Here is a 14,969-nt window from a genome sequence, read left to right as displayed (position 1 = left end):
GGCGAGCGGGCCTCGGGGAGCTGCAAGGGGCAAGGCCCGGGCTGGCCTGCCCGCCATCGTGATCCGCTGACCTTGCGCTGTGCTGCCCCGCAGCACAGAAGGGGAACGGGCCTTCCTCCTCTCTAGCAGCTTTCATCGCCTCTTTCCTCCTCCCAGCGACGGTTTTGTTTTGCAGGGTTTCCTCGTTTGCAGCAGGGCTGGGCTGGGCGCTGCAGGATGCTGTGCTGCGCTCAGTGCCGAGGGTTCACGCACGCCAGCAGCCTGACACAGTTGATGCAAAATAATTCCCAGCACTTAATGTGCTTTAAGGCTTCTGTGGGCCACGGGTACTGTGTGTGCCTGACTGGTCGCATGCCTGCTGCCCTTCTTCTGCATAAGCGCATCCTTCGTCCCTTTCTGTTTGTCCGTTTCTTGTCTGAAGCTGTAGGCTGTGTGTCCTAACATGTCATGCTTCCCCATCCTGCTGGGGGTGCATTTAATCCTGGGAAGGAGTGCTGTGGCCCCTCTGTACATGCAGACTGCATGGAGACCCCTCTGCCTGTGGCATCAGGCAGGCTGGGAGCTGGGATTTGCACCTGAATCCAGCTTTTCCAGTGTCCTCGTGTGAATCACGATTAGTAGGATTGTGAATCTGAAATCTTGAAATCTTGATTTGTCGTCACAGTCGGGTATTACTACACTGCGAATAGAAACACTGCCCAAGTTGTGCGTAGGCCTGAATATGTTTAGCCAATAGGCATATGAGCATAAATAACTTCATTAGGACTGTGCTGAAGTTTGAGAGCTTGGAAAGACACATCCAGGTTACCCATATGAGGTTGATCAAGTGTTTTTCTAAGGGGACATGCTGCAAGCAGAAAGCCGATTAAGCTGCAGAGCCAATTTTAAGCTAGCACAGGGCACCAGCTTGGTAATGAGTTGTGCATGCATAAACGATGGCCCTATGTTAGTATGGCTAAAACTGAAGTAAGCCACTCCTAAATGGGGATGGCCTTGTTATTTGAATACAACTCTTTGAGATGACTTGGTTTTTGTAGGTTTTTTTGTCTGTTCCTTTAACAGCAGTTTGCACTCTTCCCCCTTGTTGAAATATGTGCAGAATGTGAGCTACCTTCTCACTTTTCTTCTAGGCGGTTAATGTTTTTCTTCTGTACTAAATGAACTTGAGCGAAGATAGAGGGGGAAAGTTTGTGGTACTCTTCTAGTTTGTGCTTACAAGAAAGCTCAGGTTTATGGAATTACCTGTTTGGGATGTTGCTTTCCGTATGTTGCAGAAGCTCAGAATATACTTGTGCAATGCCCTCTGAGCTTTGCCAGACTGGTAGAGTTTGATTTACTCACCATTTGGGGAGCAGGGAAGGTCTTCAAGGTATCCTAAGGGTCTGTTAGGTTCCTCGGTAAGATGGGGCAAAAAAAAGGAGGGGGGAAAAAAAAAGGCATATGGCGTCTTTAATGTAAGATACTGTATGCTTTGGAGAAATTGGAAAAATTGGTTATCATGATGCAAGCTACGAACCCGGTAATTTGTTTGCTGTTCTTTAGCATATGCCTGCATCTCGATCTTGTGCGATTAAGGAGAGAGAAAATGGGGGGAAAAATGCAAGCAAACAAATATACATGTTGCTGAATAGGTGGAATGCTGGAAATCCACATAATAACTTGTTTCGTGTAAAATTGTGCCCATACTTTCATCGAGTTGTATGGATTGGGGTGATCTTCTTTCCCATTTCGTCTGTGAAAATTGAATTACTATAAATGAGTTATCAGTCCTATTTAATTATTGTTAGTTTTTGTTAACATCCTGTTTTATATCTTCTAGTTGAAAGTCATTGCTATTGATGAACAGCTGAGAGTCATTTATGAGGATAATGTTCATTTTGATAAAGACCTTCCGGAATTTAAGTAAGGCTTTTTATATTTTACTTGGATAATATAATTTAGAACTTTGGGGATTGGGGCAGGAGGGCTGTTGCCTTATTTGGTCTCATTGATATGAGGAGGCATGGAAAAAGTTCATGCCATGTTCATGTTTCATACTTGGCAAGGGGAATATATGCTCTTGCCTTCCTTGGTGTATAAATATGGCAAGAACTCCCAACAGGAAATAAGTGAAAAAAATCTAGCCCAAAGTATTATGTGTAAATAAACTAAATCTTTTGTCTTTTGGGACTTCAGACTTGTGGACATGACTGTTTCTTTTTGCGTTACAGAAGTAAGCACCGCCTTTGTGTCGGGGTGGGATGTTATGATAACGGCAAGTAAATTGCATGAGGGGAACTTCTAAAAGGCATTCAGAGGCAAATTCAGTGGTTCCAAATCTCACAATAGGATGTAGGGTGACAGTTTTTGCTTACTTCAGTTAATAGACTAGAATTTACAAATGTCATCCTCCGTGGTCACAAATTTCAATGAAGTACATTTATTTACTTGATGGTTTAACAGCAAAAATTGAATTTCATCTTCTAGATTCAAGCCACTAATGGCGACGGTTAAGAAACTTAGAAATAATGGAGCCAATGAGCAGTATCAGCATTTGAGTCTATCATAGATCTTACTTCAGGATCAGAGCCTTTCCTTGCAAATTATTTACTTTGCAATTGGGTCAAACATCTCTTATGTCACCTCCTAAGAGCTGGCTTTTACATTTTCAGGTTTCAAACACTGATCGTATCCTTGCTCTTAACATAAAAGCATTGCAAACTCTCTTTGGTTATTAATAAATTTGAAGAACTTTGCTTGGTGGGGAAAAAATTGCTTAATTTACTAAGAGAAAATACCGTTTTTTTGTAGGACTCAAGGTGGAGTCTATATTCACAGTGACAGACTGACAGTCACTTCTCCCGTGCTAATGTGGGTCAAGGTACGAACAAGCTTTATATAGCTCGATTTCTTCCTTGCTGTTATTGAAATGGAAATGTATTCCAAGCAATAGTGAAACTCATCATTCAAGTCAACACAGTCCTTTTGCTTGTATTCCGTTTTTTTTAAGTGTTATTCTGTGTCTTTGGTGTGCAAATACTAATGTTAGCAACAAAAGTAGTGGAAGTTGCTAACATTTTGAGGGTTTTTTTGTTTGTTTGTTCACTCTCTACTATTATAGCGTTGTATGTGTGATTAATCCTTTCCTGACTTTCCCTCATTTGAAAAAAGGCTATTCTTTTTTTCCTCATCTTGTTTCATATGCAAAAGGGGCACCTGTCGCTTTGCCTAACTTAAATCTGTGTTTTTGTAGCATCCAGGTTACTTGCAGTATTTTTTTAGAATAAGCCTTGCTAACCAGTTGATGTTCAAATGGTAACTGGTTAAAGAACAATTTATTCAGTGATTCTCAGTCACTTTGACTGGTGTTTATTTTGAAACACAACATTCTTTCCTATTTTAAAAGAAGGCCTTCCTTGCTTCTTTGCAGATTCTGCAACACTTGCTCTCACATGGTACTATGTAAATTTGTCTTACTAATGTGATTTGAATAGTTAAGATATTTGAAAGGTTACAGAACCCCCAGCTGGTGATCCACAGTAGTTGACAGAGGTTTGGTAAATTTGCTTGCAGTTGGTCTTTTGAACCATAATGAACAGGAACAGTTGTAATTATTAAATTAATAATACGATGACATAGGTATATGATGTTTCTTGGGAAATTTTGGAGTCTTGCAGTGGTCCATTTGTCAAGATAGTCTGGGAAATGCTGATCTGAATGAGAGTATGTAAAGATAGATTAATTTTTGGTTTTAAACTTCAGAAAAATGTGGCAAGAACAAAATTAACCTGGGTGCTTAAAGTGCTAAAATTCACTTGAATTAGCCTTATTATTAAAGAGACGCTGAGTTTTCAGCTGCTACTGTGGGCAGTGGTATTGAGGATGCCTAACATTTTGTAGGATGGGGTGCAGGTGCACCCCATTAAGATTTAATAGATTTCCAAAAGCAAGAACAGAAAAAGATAATCCTGCTTTGTGTCTGGCACTCTTAAAAGTGGCTTTTTAATGAATTGGAATTCTTTAACTCTTGCCTTTATTTAGGTTTCAAAGAATGGGTCTTTGTGATTCAGCTTGTTTAAAGATCTTTTTTTTCCCTGTGTGATTCAACTTTTCTTTTATGGACTCTTACTTAGTAAATTAATTTATGCAGCTGCTTGAGAAGTCCATAGTCATTAGCTAATTTTTCATTATCTGCCAATGAACTCTTATCAGTGATGACATGAATTTACTGTTTAATTCCAGAGATTGTGAGTATGCATAATTTGATAGCTCGTTACAGTCATTCTTGATTCTGTTTGTTCTTATAGGCTCTTGATATGATTTTGGAAAAGATGAAGTCTTCGGGCTTTAACTTCTCTCAAGTCAGAGCTTTGTCTGGTGCTGGCCAGGTTAGTTTATAAAGAAAAAAGTCAGTCTTACTGTATTTCTTCAATAGAGTATAAGGTATAGTGATAAATTTCATTTAAATAATTGAATTGCAGAAGACAGTAATGACATCAAGTAAGACCAAAGCTTCTGTATAAGTGTCCATTAAAAGACACGTGCCTGAAGGGGAACTTAAAACCTGAAGCACACAAAGCAATCACTAGAAGGTGGTGGGAGTGGAGGATGAGGTTTACAGTTGTTTAGATCAGTATAGTGCATAACTAGTTAGTTTCCTGTTGTTTAAATTCTTTGTACGTACAGATTCTGAAATTACTGGGGTCATTTTGAATTTCAGCATATCCAGGTGCTTGTGGAAATGGGGTAGAAAAAATAGTGAGGAGCACAGTTTGCTAAAGGCAAATAGTAGCATCCTGCTGAGCACAGTTTTTGTTGGCTGGGATAGAGATCTGCCTAGGAACAACAAAAAACAAATGATGATAGTCTTTGATGCAGAAATGACAAAGATGCTGCCGTGATTTAGCCTGTAGTGCATAATGCCTTTTTTCTGAGATTTGTAAAACCCATCCTGACATTTAGTCAGTTAGCCAGTCTCCTAGTAGTCTGGTGAAAAAAGGAAGTCTTTTATAACTTTCACAGATGATATTCAGGGTGAGGACAGCACCAAAGCGATAGCTAATTCTGACACATGAGGTTTAGGTTATTCATCTTGATATATCTGGGACTAATTAATCAAAACTCTTGCTTTGATCTCCCTGTTTCATAGATTTCAGTTGAAAGTCTGAGCAAAGTGTCTGAAAATCATAGCCAGTATCAAGGCGCTGTTACGAATTCTTCAGTGGAACAGAAGTTAGGGGCTGCCAAGTAACCCCAGCTTACTCAAGCGAAAAAAGGAAGTGCATTTCTAGATTGCCCATGTTCCCTTTATTTTACCTATTTTCCAACAAGTTGGGGGTATCAGCTTGGTGCTATATTCAGATTCTTTCAGGTAGAACAGATTTCATCTAGTTGCCCCCTTCCAGCCCACATTGTCTCTCTCCCTTTTGGGTGTCCTGCAGGTGCGTGACTAGATGCCTGGCCTGAGGAAGCCACCTGAGAGATGGAGCTTAAATAACCTTCTCAGTATTATGCAGTCTATTAGTGGTGACTGGGGCAGGCATGTAACTGAAGAATCTGGGGGCTATGCTGAAATAGCACAGAACTAACAGTCTTGACTATGGAGTCCTGGCTACAGCTCAAAGAGCCCTCAAAGAGGTGTCTAATGCCGTTAGCAGTATAATAATATTTCCCACTAGAAGTTGCTATAGTTCAGAATCATCATTGTCTCTTGACTCCTACCTTTTCTGGTTTAGTATATGCTTTGCTTAATCTTAAGGAGTCTTTTAATGAAGCACTTGATTTGAAAAGGTGCATTTTTTGATCCCAATTTGGAGAGAGTTCTCTGTCCCTTAGAGTTTGAAATTCAGATCAGGATATGAACTTCGCGGCTTGGGAGGACATCTCCAACTTCTGTTTCTGTACTTTCTACAGCAACATGGGAGCGTGTACTGGAAAAAAGGAAGCATCCAAGTTTTAAAGAATACATCATCTGAACTGCCTTTACATCAGTCACTACAGGTAACATGCATAAAAGAGCTCTGAAAGGAGCGCTGCCCTGTCCTTTTTCTGATCCTTACACATTGCTTTTCTCCTTGCAAACCTTTCTTCTTGTTTGGCTGAGTTGCGTGCCCCTGCAGCATAAAGGGAAATGTACTGGTTATTCCTTCAACTCCAGGGCTTTTGACATTTCCTTTTCTCCTGAGAGACAGTATATACTGCTTTAAAAGCTTACAGGTGCCAGTGGGCGTCCCAGAATCTTTCTGTGTCGGAGTAACAGCCTGTTTGTTCTTTTACGAAATGTAATAATTTTGTAAGCAACCTGTAAATATTTTACATTTTTTTACATATTTGTGTTAACAAAAAGTTGTGGTGAAAAATACTATCATACCTGAGTTTCCTTGCAGTGCTTGCAATTTCATTAGAAAATATTAAAAAAAAAAGGCTAGCTTACACTTGGCTCTGAAAGGGTGGAAGTGTAATGCTGTGTGGACACAAACTCCTAGCAGGTACATTGTTGAACCTCAACATTTTGTGTGTGTGTGTGTGTGGTTGGTAAGTTTTGAAAAGAGACTTGACAAAGTTTTATTTAAAAAGAAAAATAGGGAGGAATCAGCTTTCCTCTTGAAGACCCTTACCTTCCTTACTTCAAGATCAGAAAGGACCGTTGTATGTTGAAAGACAGACATTTGTGTAACTGATCTGTTAAATGATTAATTTTGGAAATATCTCATTTGTGCAAAGCTCATGGAAATGGAATGAAAATGCTCTCTGGTGAGGTATTAAGCCTCAGTTGCATTTCCAAATGGTGTGCCAGTCATTAAAGAGAAATCTGTTAGTAGAGCCGTGGAAAGATAATCTGATTGTTTAGAGAGGAGTTCTGAAAAGTGGGGCTAAACTTGCATAAAGGGGCCCGGGCCTTTGACTACCAAAGGAATGTACTGAGACATCGTGCTGCAGGGTATGTGAAGTACGCATTGTGCTGCAGTTTATGTCAAGTAGCAGCAGAAGCCTGTTCCTTCCGTCTGGTGTGAAGTTTGGGTTAAACTTTTCACCACTGACCAACATGCTGCCCAATATCCGCTTTCCTGTAATTATTGAGAGGAGACCAGAAGGCACGTCAGAGAATTGAACTGTGAGCTGGTAACGTAGGTCTGCTGTATTGCTACTACTCTAGCAGGGACTTCTTAGAGATCAGACTTGCTAATAAAGGATATTATTCGTTGCAGGCTTGTTTTTCTGTCAGTAACAGCCCCATCTGGATGGATTCTAGCACAGCTTCCCAGTGCAGTGCTCTGGAGAAAGCCATGGGGGGAGCACAGCACCTAGCAAGTATCACTGGTTCTCGAGCCTACGAGGTAAGGAACGGATGGGAAGAAAGTCCTCAGCAGAGTCTTGTGATAGAAACAATTCTGCTATTACAGTGGTACCTCAGCAGATAACGATCAGCCATTAACTATGAAAGAGAGAGTTTTTGAAGAAACTCCAATGATACTGTGCTTTGCAGTAGTCTCACAAAGAAAGATGTGGAAATTTTAAAGTGAAATTAGGCAAACACTGGAAATTTTGCTGCAGGAAGCAGCTGGGGTGAGGTGTTGCAATTGGCCAGTGGTTCCGAAATACAGGATTGGTGGCTATGCTTACAGTCTCAGGGCCTGGTTCTCCCCTGGGAGCTCTGGTGCAGCCACATTTCCATTGGGGTGGCAATCCAGTTTGTGTTACAAGTTTACTTGGGGTTATGACCCCCCTGTTTGTGAATCACTGCTCTAGGTTACTTCTGCAATTAAGAGAGTGGCCTTTTAATGTTCCCTGAAGGCTAACAAGCAGCTGTTGACCTAAGAGAAGTGAGTTTTAAAAGTTCAGGACGCTGTCAGAGAGTACTCTGTCACTTGTCTTCTCTTCCCGGCACTTCCCACTCTCGTAACTGTGATGATGAGTTACGGAGTGGGAGCGGGGCTGCCCTCCAGGCATCTCAGCACCTGGCTACTCTTACTGTTGGTTCAACAGAGTAAGGCTCTGACCTCCCAAACTGCTGATTCTGTTTTTGAATCATCATGCAAGGTTTATGGCCAGTGTTGAAATCAGACTTTGCATACCACTAACAGTTTATTTTTAACTTGCTAAAGATTAAGGTTTCAGTGTTAGAAGTTTTTTGTTATTTGATATAATACATGGATGAAAAATAGTTATTCTTACAATTATTATTAGCCTGTGCTGGAGTTCTTCTTTGAGTATGAAACTTCCTGCTTTGCTCCCAATTCACCTGTCTCGGAGAGGTACATAGGTTGGGTAGCCTAAACCTTTTCGAGGATTTGAAGGCAGCATTTGAATTGTCCTAGTTCCTGTGCACAGAATAAGTGTGATTCATTCCATTGAACTGTCATTTCTGAAATGTAAATTGTGGATAGTAATGCTTTTTCACATGCTTTTTTTTTCAAAAGGTGAGCAAAATTCTCATAATGAGACTATGTGTTATAGCCTGTTTCGTGCAGATTGCCTGCTGTGCACTGACTTTCATCGTGTATCAGGCAAATTAAATATCCAAAGTGCAATGTACTGAACTCATTACACAGAGTTAATGATTATTGACTCCATTTAGGGTTTGTGTTTCTAAGCATTTGCATTTCTTTCTCAGCGTTTTACAGGAAACCAGATAGCAAAGATTTACAGCCAGAATCCTGAGGTCTACATGCAAACTGAGGTTGGCTCAACTTCAATACACTTATTGGAAAACATAGTTGAAAATCTTTTAAAATTAATTTTGTGGGGATGTCAGACTTTTTTGCTGAAGAGTATTTTGATTCTTGTATTTGGTTTTAAGATTAAAATTGTAAATGTGATTATTTTATTTTATTTTTGCTTTTGTTAAATTATTAGTCATTGGGCAGATAAAAATTGGGCATCAATTCTGTCTTGAATGTTACATTTAACACAGCGGGCTCCATTGGATCTCACCTTTGTGGAAGAAGTTTTAAAGAACAGACTTTCATTTGGGTGGTAATAAATTGTGTGTATGGCAGTTCGAACACAAGTGGGTAATTAAGCACACAGTTGAAACGCTCACACTTAGAACTGGCCATTTGCATGCAGAAATGTGATTGCTCTGTCATACAAAGCTGGCATCCATGTGGATGCGTGTAGGAAAAAGCCTGCAATCGATTCTAGACTTTTTTCATAGTTTTTCCCTTGAGGAGCTACTTTGATTGTATTATTACAAATGAATTGCATTGTGTAGTTGGTTTCCTTCTGATTTTTAATTTTCAGAAATCTTGCTTGCAATTCCATTATTGTTTCAGTTTGTTGAGTCTGCATCTAGCTGTGACTGAAATGCCATGGTTTGAAGCAAAGTGAAAGCTCCATGCAAATATGATGTAAATGAGGGAAGGGCTCCTGTACTGTGATTAGAATACGCCAAACATCCAGACCAGTGAAGTCAGGCTGCTCGTGTTTTTGTATTACTGCAGTTCTTGATAGTATTGATCATAATTTTTTTTGTGGCTTTTGAAGTCGGACCCCCTGGGGACTTCATGGGGAAGTAAGTTGCAAAGTTGACTCTGTATTTTGTGGGACAACGCTTTTTTCTTTTCCGTTTTTTCTTTCTAAGTACATGTTCTATAACCATTATGCTAGTAAGCGATGGGGTGAAACGGAACACTAATACAGTCTGATCATAAGCTTAAAAGTAAATTTGGAGGAAAATGCATTAGTGGAGGGGAAGTGGGTCTGTGGAACTGAGAACTAGTCAGACCAAGCTCAGACTTTGAGGGCTGGTTGCATTGATGGTACCTTTTAGCAATAAAGGATATGCAAGATATGTTCAAGCACAAAATATCTCTATGTCAGAGTTGCTCTTGGGAACCCTCAGGAAGTGCTTAGCAGCTTGGCGGTCTCAATGATGTGGAAGATGGATGTTTTTCCTTCTCTAGGTCAGCTTGCTAAACTGGCTGATTCACAGTTGTAACTTCATCCTTTTCCTTCCATTTCAGGCAGCTTGTGCCCGTTGGGGCACCACAGAAGGTACGCCTTTGTTATCTAAGCACAATGTGATCTATTCTTGGGGAGAGATGCATGAAGAGCAAGTGCATCATTAAATTTCCTGGCCATTATAACCACCTCTTAGAGCTCTGGCTATAGTCCATCTTTGAATGCTGTGTGAAGCAGTGGTTTTGTGATCATTAGTAAAAAACCTGTCACTGCTGGCTTACTCCACCAGTAGAGATTTGATTCTGATTAGTTATTGGGTGACAATCGTATTTCTTCTGAATTAGTCAGAGCACACAATAAGGAATTTGCCAGCTTCTTGGGAACAGATAATACTTGATCCTGAAGAAGGCTTGGCGGTAGCTGGTTAACTTGGTAGTTTGTGTAGCAGATTTGAAGTGGAAGCAAGTTCGTGTTGTATCAGTGTGTTTTATCATGTGGCTGGGGCATTTTTGGGCCAGTATTAGAAGCCCTACAGCTGGATTTAATGCATTGTTGGAACATACCCTGAGGCAGAGCTGCAGGTAGTGGTTCAGTTCAAAGCTGATTATTACCGACTCCTGGGGGTAACTCCTGGGAGGTCTAGAGTCTCAGCTGGTAGGAAGGTAAGAGTTCATGTAAAGGTGCTAGCAGAGCTTTGCCAGAGCTGCTAAAAAGCTTACAGACCTGTGCTCTGGATTGCCCAGTGCATGGTTTCTGGGCATTTCCCCTGTTGTCAACATACAGGTGGTTTTGTTTTTATTTTTCTTAGTAATTATTTTTCCTTGAAATGAGGTTCTGTGGTACACCAAAGTTGTGAATTAATTAATAATAACATTAAGTATGCTAGTATGCGAGGTGTATTCTGCATGTTTCAGAATGCAAAGCTATTAACAGCTTTTATCATGGGGTTACTTTTAGATTGATATCTAAGTAGTAGATAAGTAGTAGCAGTATTACTAAGGCAGTAAGATAGAACTGAATAATCCTTCTAGGTGTATTTTTGTGTGCTTTCGGTGCCTAACGTTAAGCATCTATTAACATTTCCTGCTTCCAATTACTTAATTATTTACTTTCTTTGAAGTGAATACTGACGGGACTCACCATCTCACACTTTTTCTTTCAGAGAATCTCTTTGGTTAGTAGTTTTGCAGCTTCCCTCTTCCTGGGAGCTTATGCACCCATTGATTACAGTGATGGTAAGTGTGTGGGCTTTTCTCATAGTAACAAGGAAATTTTCCTTTCCACCCCCACCTTACGTAAAAGGGGGACAAGGTCTCTGCTATTTATTTTCAGTCTTTAAACTTTAATGACAAGTATATTAGATTTTAAGCTAAGTTACTCCTTTCAATTTGTTGCTACTCTTGATAGTGCTGTGCTTATATGCCCCATCATACTATGATTCCCATTTCTACAAAATGGACCCACAGAAAATATTCTTAAATGAAACTGTACCTTTTTTCATTACTTTATGATGTATAAAGGAATGTTGAAGTAACTATTTAAAAGTGTGAAAAAGTTGTGGATTTTTAAGCTAGACTTCATAGTTCTGATACTTATTTGTTCTTTGGTTTTGCTGGTTTAGCTCTGAGTTGCACAGGATGTGAACAAGATGTATATTGTGATTGTTTTTCCCCCCACCTACCTGGAGTATGAATCTGCAACAGAAATATCTTTTCAAAATGAACCAGAGAAAAAAGCATTAACCAAGCAAAAAAATCCTAAACTCAGTTAAAAAAATTTCCAACCTTTCATAGCTCTCTATTCATCCTAACAAAGACAAAAAAGTGACAAGGCTAGTTTCTCTCTCTCTGTTATGTGTTATCTCAGTTATCCGGCTTTTAAATGGCAATTTTAAGTGGCAATTACAAAGGAAACCATTTTCCTGGGAGCTGTACTGTTATTTCTAAATAGCATTTTTGATTCCTGCTCTGAAGCTAAGATATATTTCAGAGCTGAAAGGTTAGATAACAAGGCTCTCTAAGGAAATTTTGCGTTATACAGCCATAGTTGACACCTATGTGTTAAAACCAACTCATTTTTTCTCCTTCGTTGTTCCATCAAAGCTCATAAGAAAAGGCACGACACCTCAATTTTAGCTAATGGACAACTTATTCAATATCATATCTCCGAGTTACACTTGAGACCTTAAAAATAAGTCTATGCTTATTTTGCAGCAGTTGTGAGATTATTACACCTATCTTCCGGTCCTGTTCTGTTAGCCATGTATTTTCAGAGCTAAATTTTATTTTTTTGTGTTTTATTGGCAACAATAACTCTTTGGAGATTTGCACTTTGCTCCTCAGTAGGCCCAAATACTGAGCATTTCAGCCACTCAGCAACCCACAGAACTAGCTCATGTCATGCAGTTCAAATGGAGATGGTGAGATTTTCAAGATTCTTTTTCTGATAAAGGAGTATGTTGATTTTTTATTTTTTCAATGAGGGTGAAGTGTTAATTTTATTCAAATGTTTAAAAATAAAAGCATTAAAAAAAATACTGGTTTTGGGGTTGGTTTTTTTTTTTGGTAATGTTACCTCTGCCTTTTCTACTTGGAAGCAAGCGGGGGAAATCCGTGCTGCTTCAGTTTCGGAACATGAAAATTTCTGTGTTTGGTTGAAAACCAAAACATTTAAAACTAAAGAAAAGGAAAATTTGCTTAATTGGAAAATTTTCTTAGAAAATGTATTGCATTTTTCAGACAGCTCTAGGAGAGCCTGTTCTGTTACACCGCTGGATATTTATGGAACTTGAATAAATGTTATCTGCTGTTCAGAGCATGTAAGATTATTAAATCTTTGTGTGAAAAAAGATAAGAGAGCCAAGCAGGATGTTACAGTTCTCTTTACAAGACAAAAGATTTTTCAGCATTGTAAACTATATTTTGTCTTGTTCGTTCTTTTCTTCTGCTAACATAATGAGAGAGAATTCTAATTCCAGTAATAAAATATAATTATAATGTATGCAGTAGTTATTTGGATCCAGCTGAAAAACTTGTTTTCTTGTCATTTACGATTTCTTGCAATTCACTTGATCTTTTACATTGCACCTGTATATTGTAGTTTAAAATGCATCTCTCAAAATAATGTCCAGATAATAGACCTATTCTTCATTTCTGTAGGTTTAACTTCAGGTCATATCATCTTTAAAAGACCCTGTCAAATTGTTTAGCTCTGCACAATAACTTATCTCTTTGAATTTGCAGGTTATTGTAGGAAATGTGCTATTCAGTTCCAGGATTTTTTTTTTCTTTTTAAAGGTCCGATCTTGTAAGGTTCAAGTCACTCGTTGTGAATGGCTGAGGACCCTGGGTGATTGATTTAAAAAAAATCAAATTACATTCTGGTGGAATGAAGAATGATTTTCATTTATATTGTGCAGATGTTAAAAGTAAGATACATTTGGGACCTAAACAACTTGAACACTTGAGGCGTTGTTTCTTTTAGAAGACACCTTAAAGAACAGCTATTCAGCTCTTGACCTAGAGAAGCTTTATCTTTTGAAATGCTTTTCTAAGGGCCTTAGGCAAATCATAGCTTAGCATACTTGTTTTTGTTGTTCTGTGAAACAAGGATGCTTTGAACTGAAGCCTTTTCAAAAGGAAGCCTGGTGGGCTGAATTTACACCTAATGTAGTTTGGGTGGTGTCAGCAGAGTTACACTGCTTATGGTTTTAGCTCACTGAAAAGGCAATCCAAACTGCTGTAATACAGATGCACTTAACTGTTTATAAATGTATGCAAATATTGATCTTCAGTTTGTTGATTAATAAAACCAGTTAGTCTGCATCGTTTGATCTTTGTAATGCCATTGTTTTTTGTTTTTTAGGTTTTTTCCCCCAGCATTGAAGCACTTAGACTTTTGTATATGTAGTAAATATTAGCAAGTCCTGATTGTGCTCCTGGTCATTTTAAAAGTTAAAAGTCAGTGATGCTTGCAGTGAAATACTGAATCCTATTCATCCACGTATTGACCCTTTCCTCAGTCCTTACTAGACCATGGCCTTGGCTATTGACCTTCATTGCTGATGGGGTATCCATTTGGAGTGACAAGTCAAAGGGCTGCCTTTGATTTTTGTGGTTTTTTTCCTCCTTAGTTCTCAGATTGTTACTTATTTGATACGTTAAACTTAGCAGCGTAGATCATGACCAGAGGTGCTTGAGTTAAGAACTCACTGCATCACTCCCTGTATAATCAAAGGAGAAAGAGAAGTGGTTCCAGGGAGCATTCAGCTCTGGTTTTTATTTTCCACTGACTAGAGATTCTCATGCAAGTGCCCACAGTTGGATAGGATGAATCCAGGCCAACAGATTAATAGTTCTTGTAAAATAGTTGTTTCACATCTTTTAAATGAGTTTCTGAGGGTGGGGTAAATTAGCTCATCTTTCTTTTCTCAGGGCATATTAGCTCATCCTTCTTTTCTCAGGGCATATTAAAGTCTTTGTGCAACTATATCTACCAGTCAGTAAACTGAAGTGTTGTTTCTATGTAATAAAAACTTAGACCTTTTCAGTTATAAAGGTTAGCGTTTTTCCTGTTTTATGCAGAAAAGATTGGAGTCCTTACGTCTTGCAAAATTGCATTGGAGGATACTGGTTAAATGTTTCTCTAGGCTTGCGGGGGAAAAATGTTTTTTTTCAAAAAAACCACAGAAAACAACAACTAACCTTTCTCTAGTAAAACTATTTATTTAACATTTGTGCTGCTCACTGCTTATTTTAGCAAAGGGATTCTTGGCCTTTTAAATTAGGGACTTTTCCAGGAAAATTTATAGATTTACGTATTTCCTCACAGAAAGCCTTGTTATGCCTGAGAGCCTGGGACACGAGGCTGCTCACACTCTCTGCCTCCGGGAAGTGCATACAGTGATGCTGGGCTCAGTGTACCCTGGAAGGACTCAGTTTACCCCTGGAAGGAGGGGATTTAAGAGTGATCTCTACGTGATCTTACATAGAGAACTGAGACAAGCTGGAGTAAATCTTGCCATCTTTCCTTTTCTGTGGGTGGTAGCGATTTTGACAGCAGAAAAGGGAAATGCACCTTTTGCCCGT

The 14,969-nt window shown here is 39.1% G+C and overlaps 1 protein-coding gene across 1 annotated transcript in view; it reads left to right on the top strand.

The window, feature by feature from the left end:
* Nucleotides 1-844: 844 nt before the first annotated feature.
* The window catches only part of XYLB (xylulokinase homolog (H. influenzae)), a gene marked incomplete at its 3' end in the record, with an annotated part of 25,352 nt that continues 11,227 nt past the window's right edge, over nt 845-14,969 (top strand). Inside the window, exons 1-8 of the mRNA XM_009572249.1 lie at nt 845-910; nt 1,820-1,902; nt 2,791-2,860; nt 4,287-4,367; nt 5,893-5,979; nt 7,188-7,316; nt 8,594-8,659; nt 11,045-11,117. Coding sequence (XP_009570544.1) covers nt 845-910; nt 1,820-1,902; nt 2,791-2,860; nt 4,287-4,367; nt 5,893-5,979; nt 7,188-7,316; nt 8,594-8,659; nt 11,045-11,117 — 655 coding nt within the window. The remainder of the gene's footprint in view (nt 911-1,819; nt 1,903-2,790; nt 2,861-4,286; nt 4,368-5,892; nt 5,980-7,187; nt 7,317-8,593; nt 8,660-11,044; nt 11,118-14,969) is intronic.

This window comes from Fulmarus glacialis, unplaced genomic scaffold, assembly GCF_000690835.1.
Source record: "Fulmarus glacialis isolate BGI_N327 unplaced genomic scaffold, ASM69083v1 scaffold36152, whole genome shotgun sequence".
Lineage (NCBI taxonomy): Eukaryota > Metazoa > Chordata > Aves > Procellariiformes > Procellariidae > Fulmarus > Fulmarus glacialis.
Note: the sequence above shows the minus strand (reverse complement) of the source record. Positions and strands in the feature narration are given on the sequence as shown.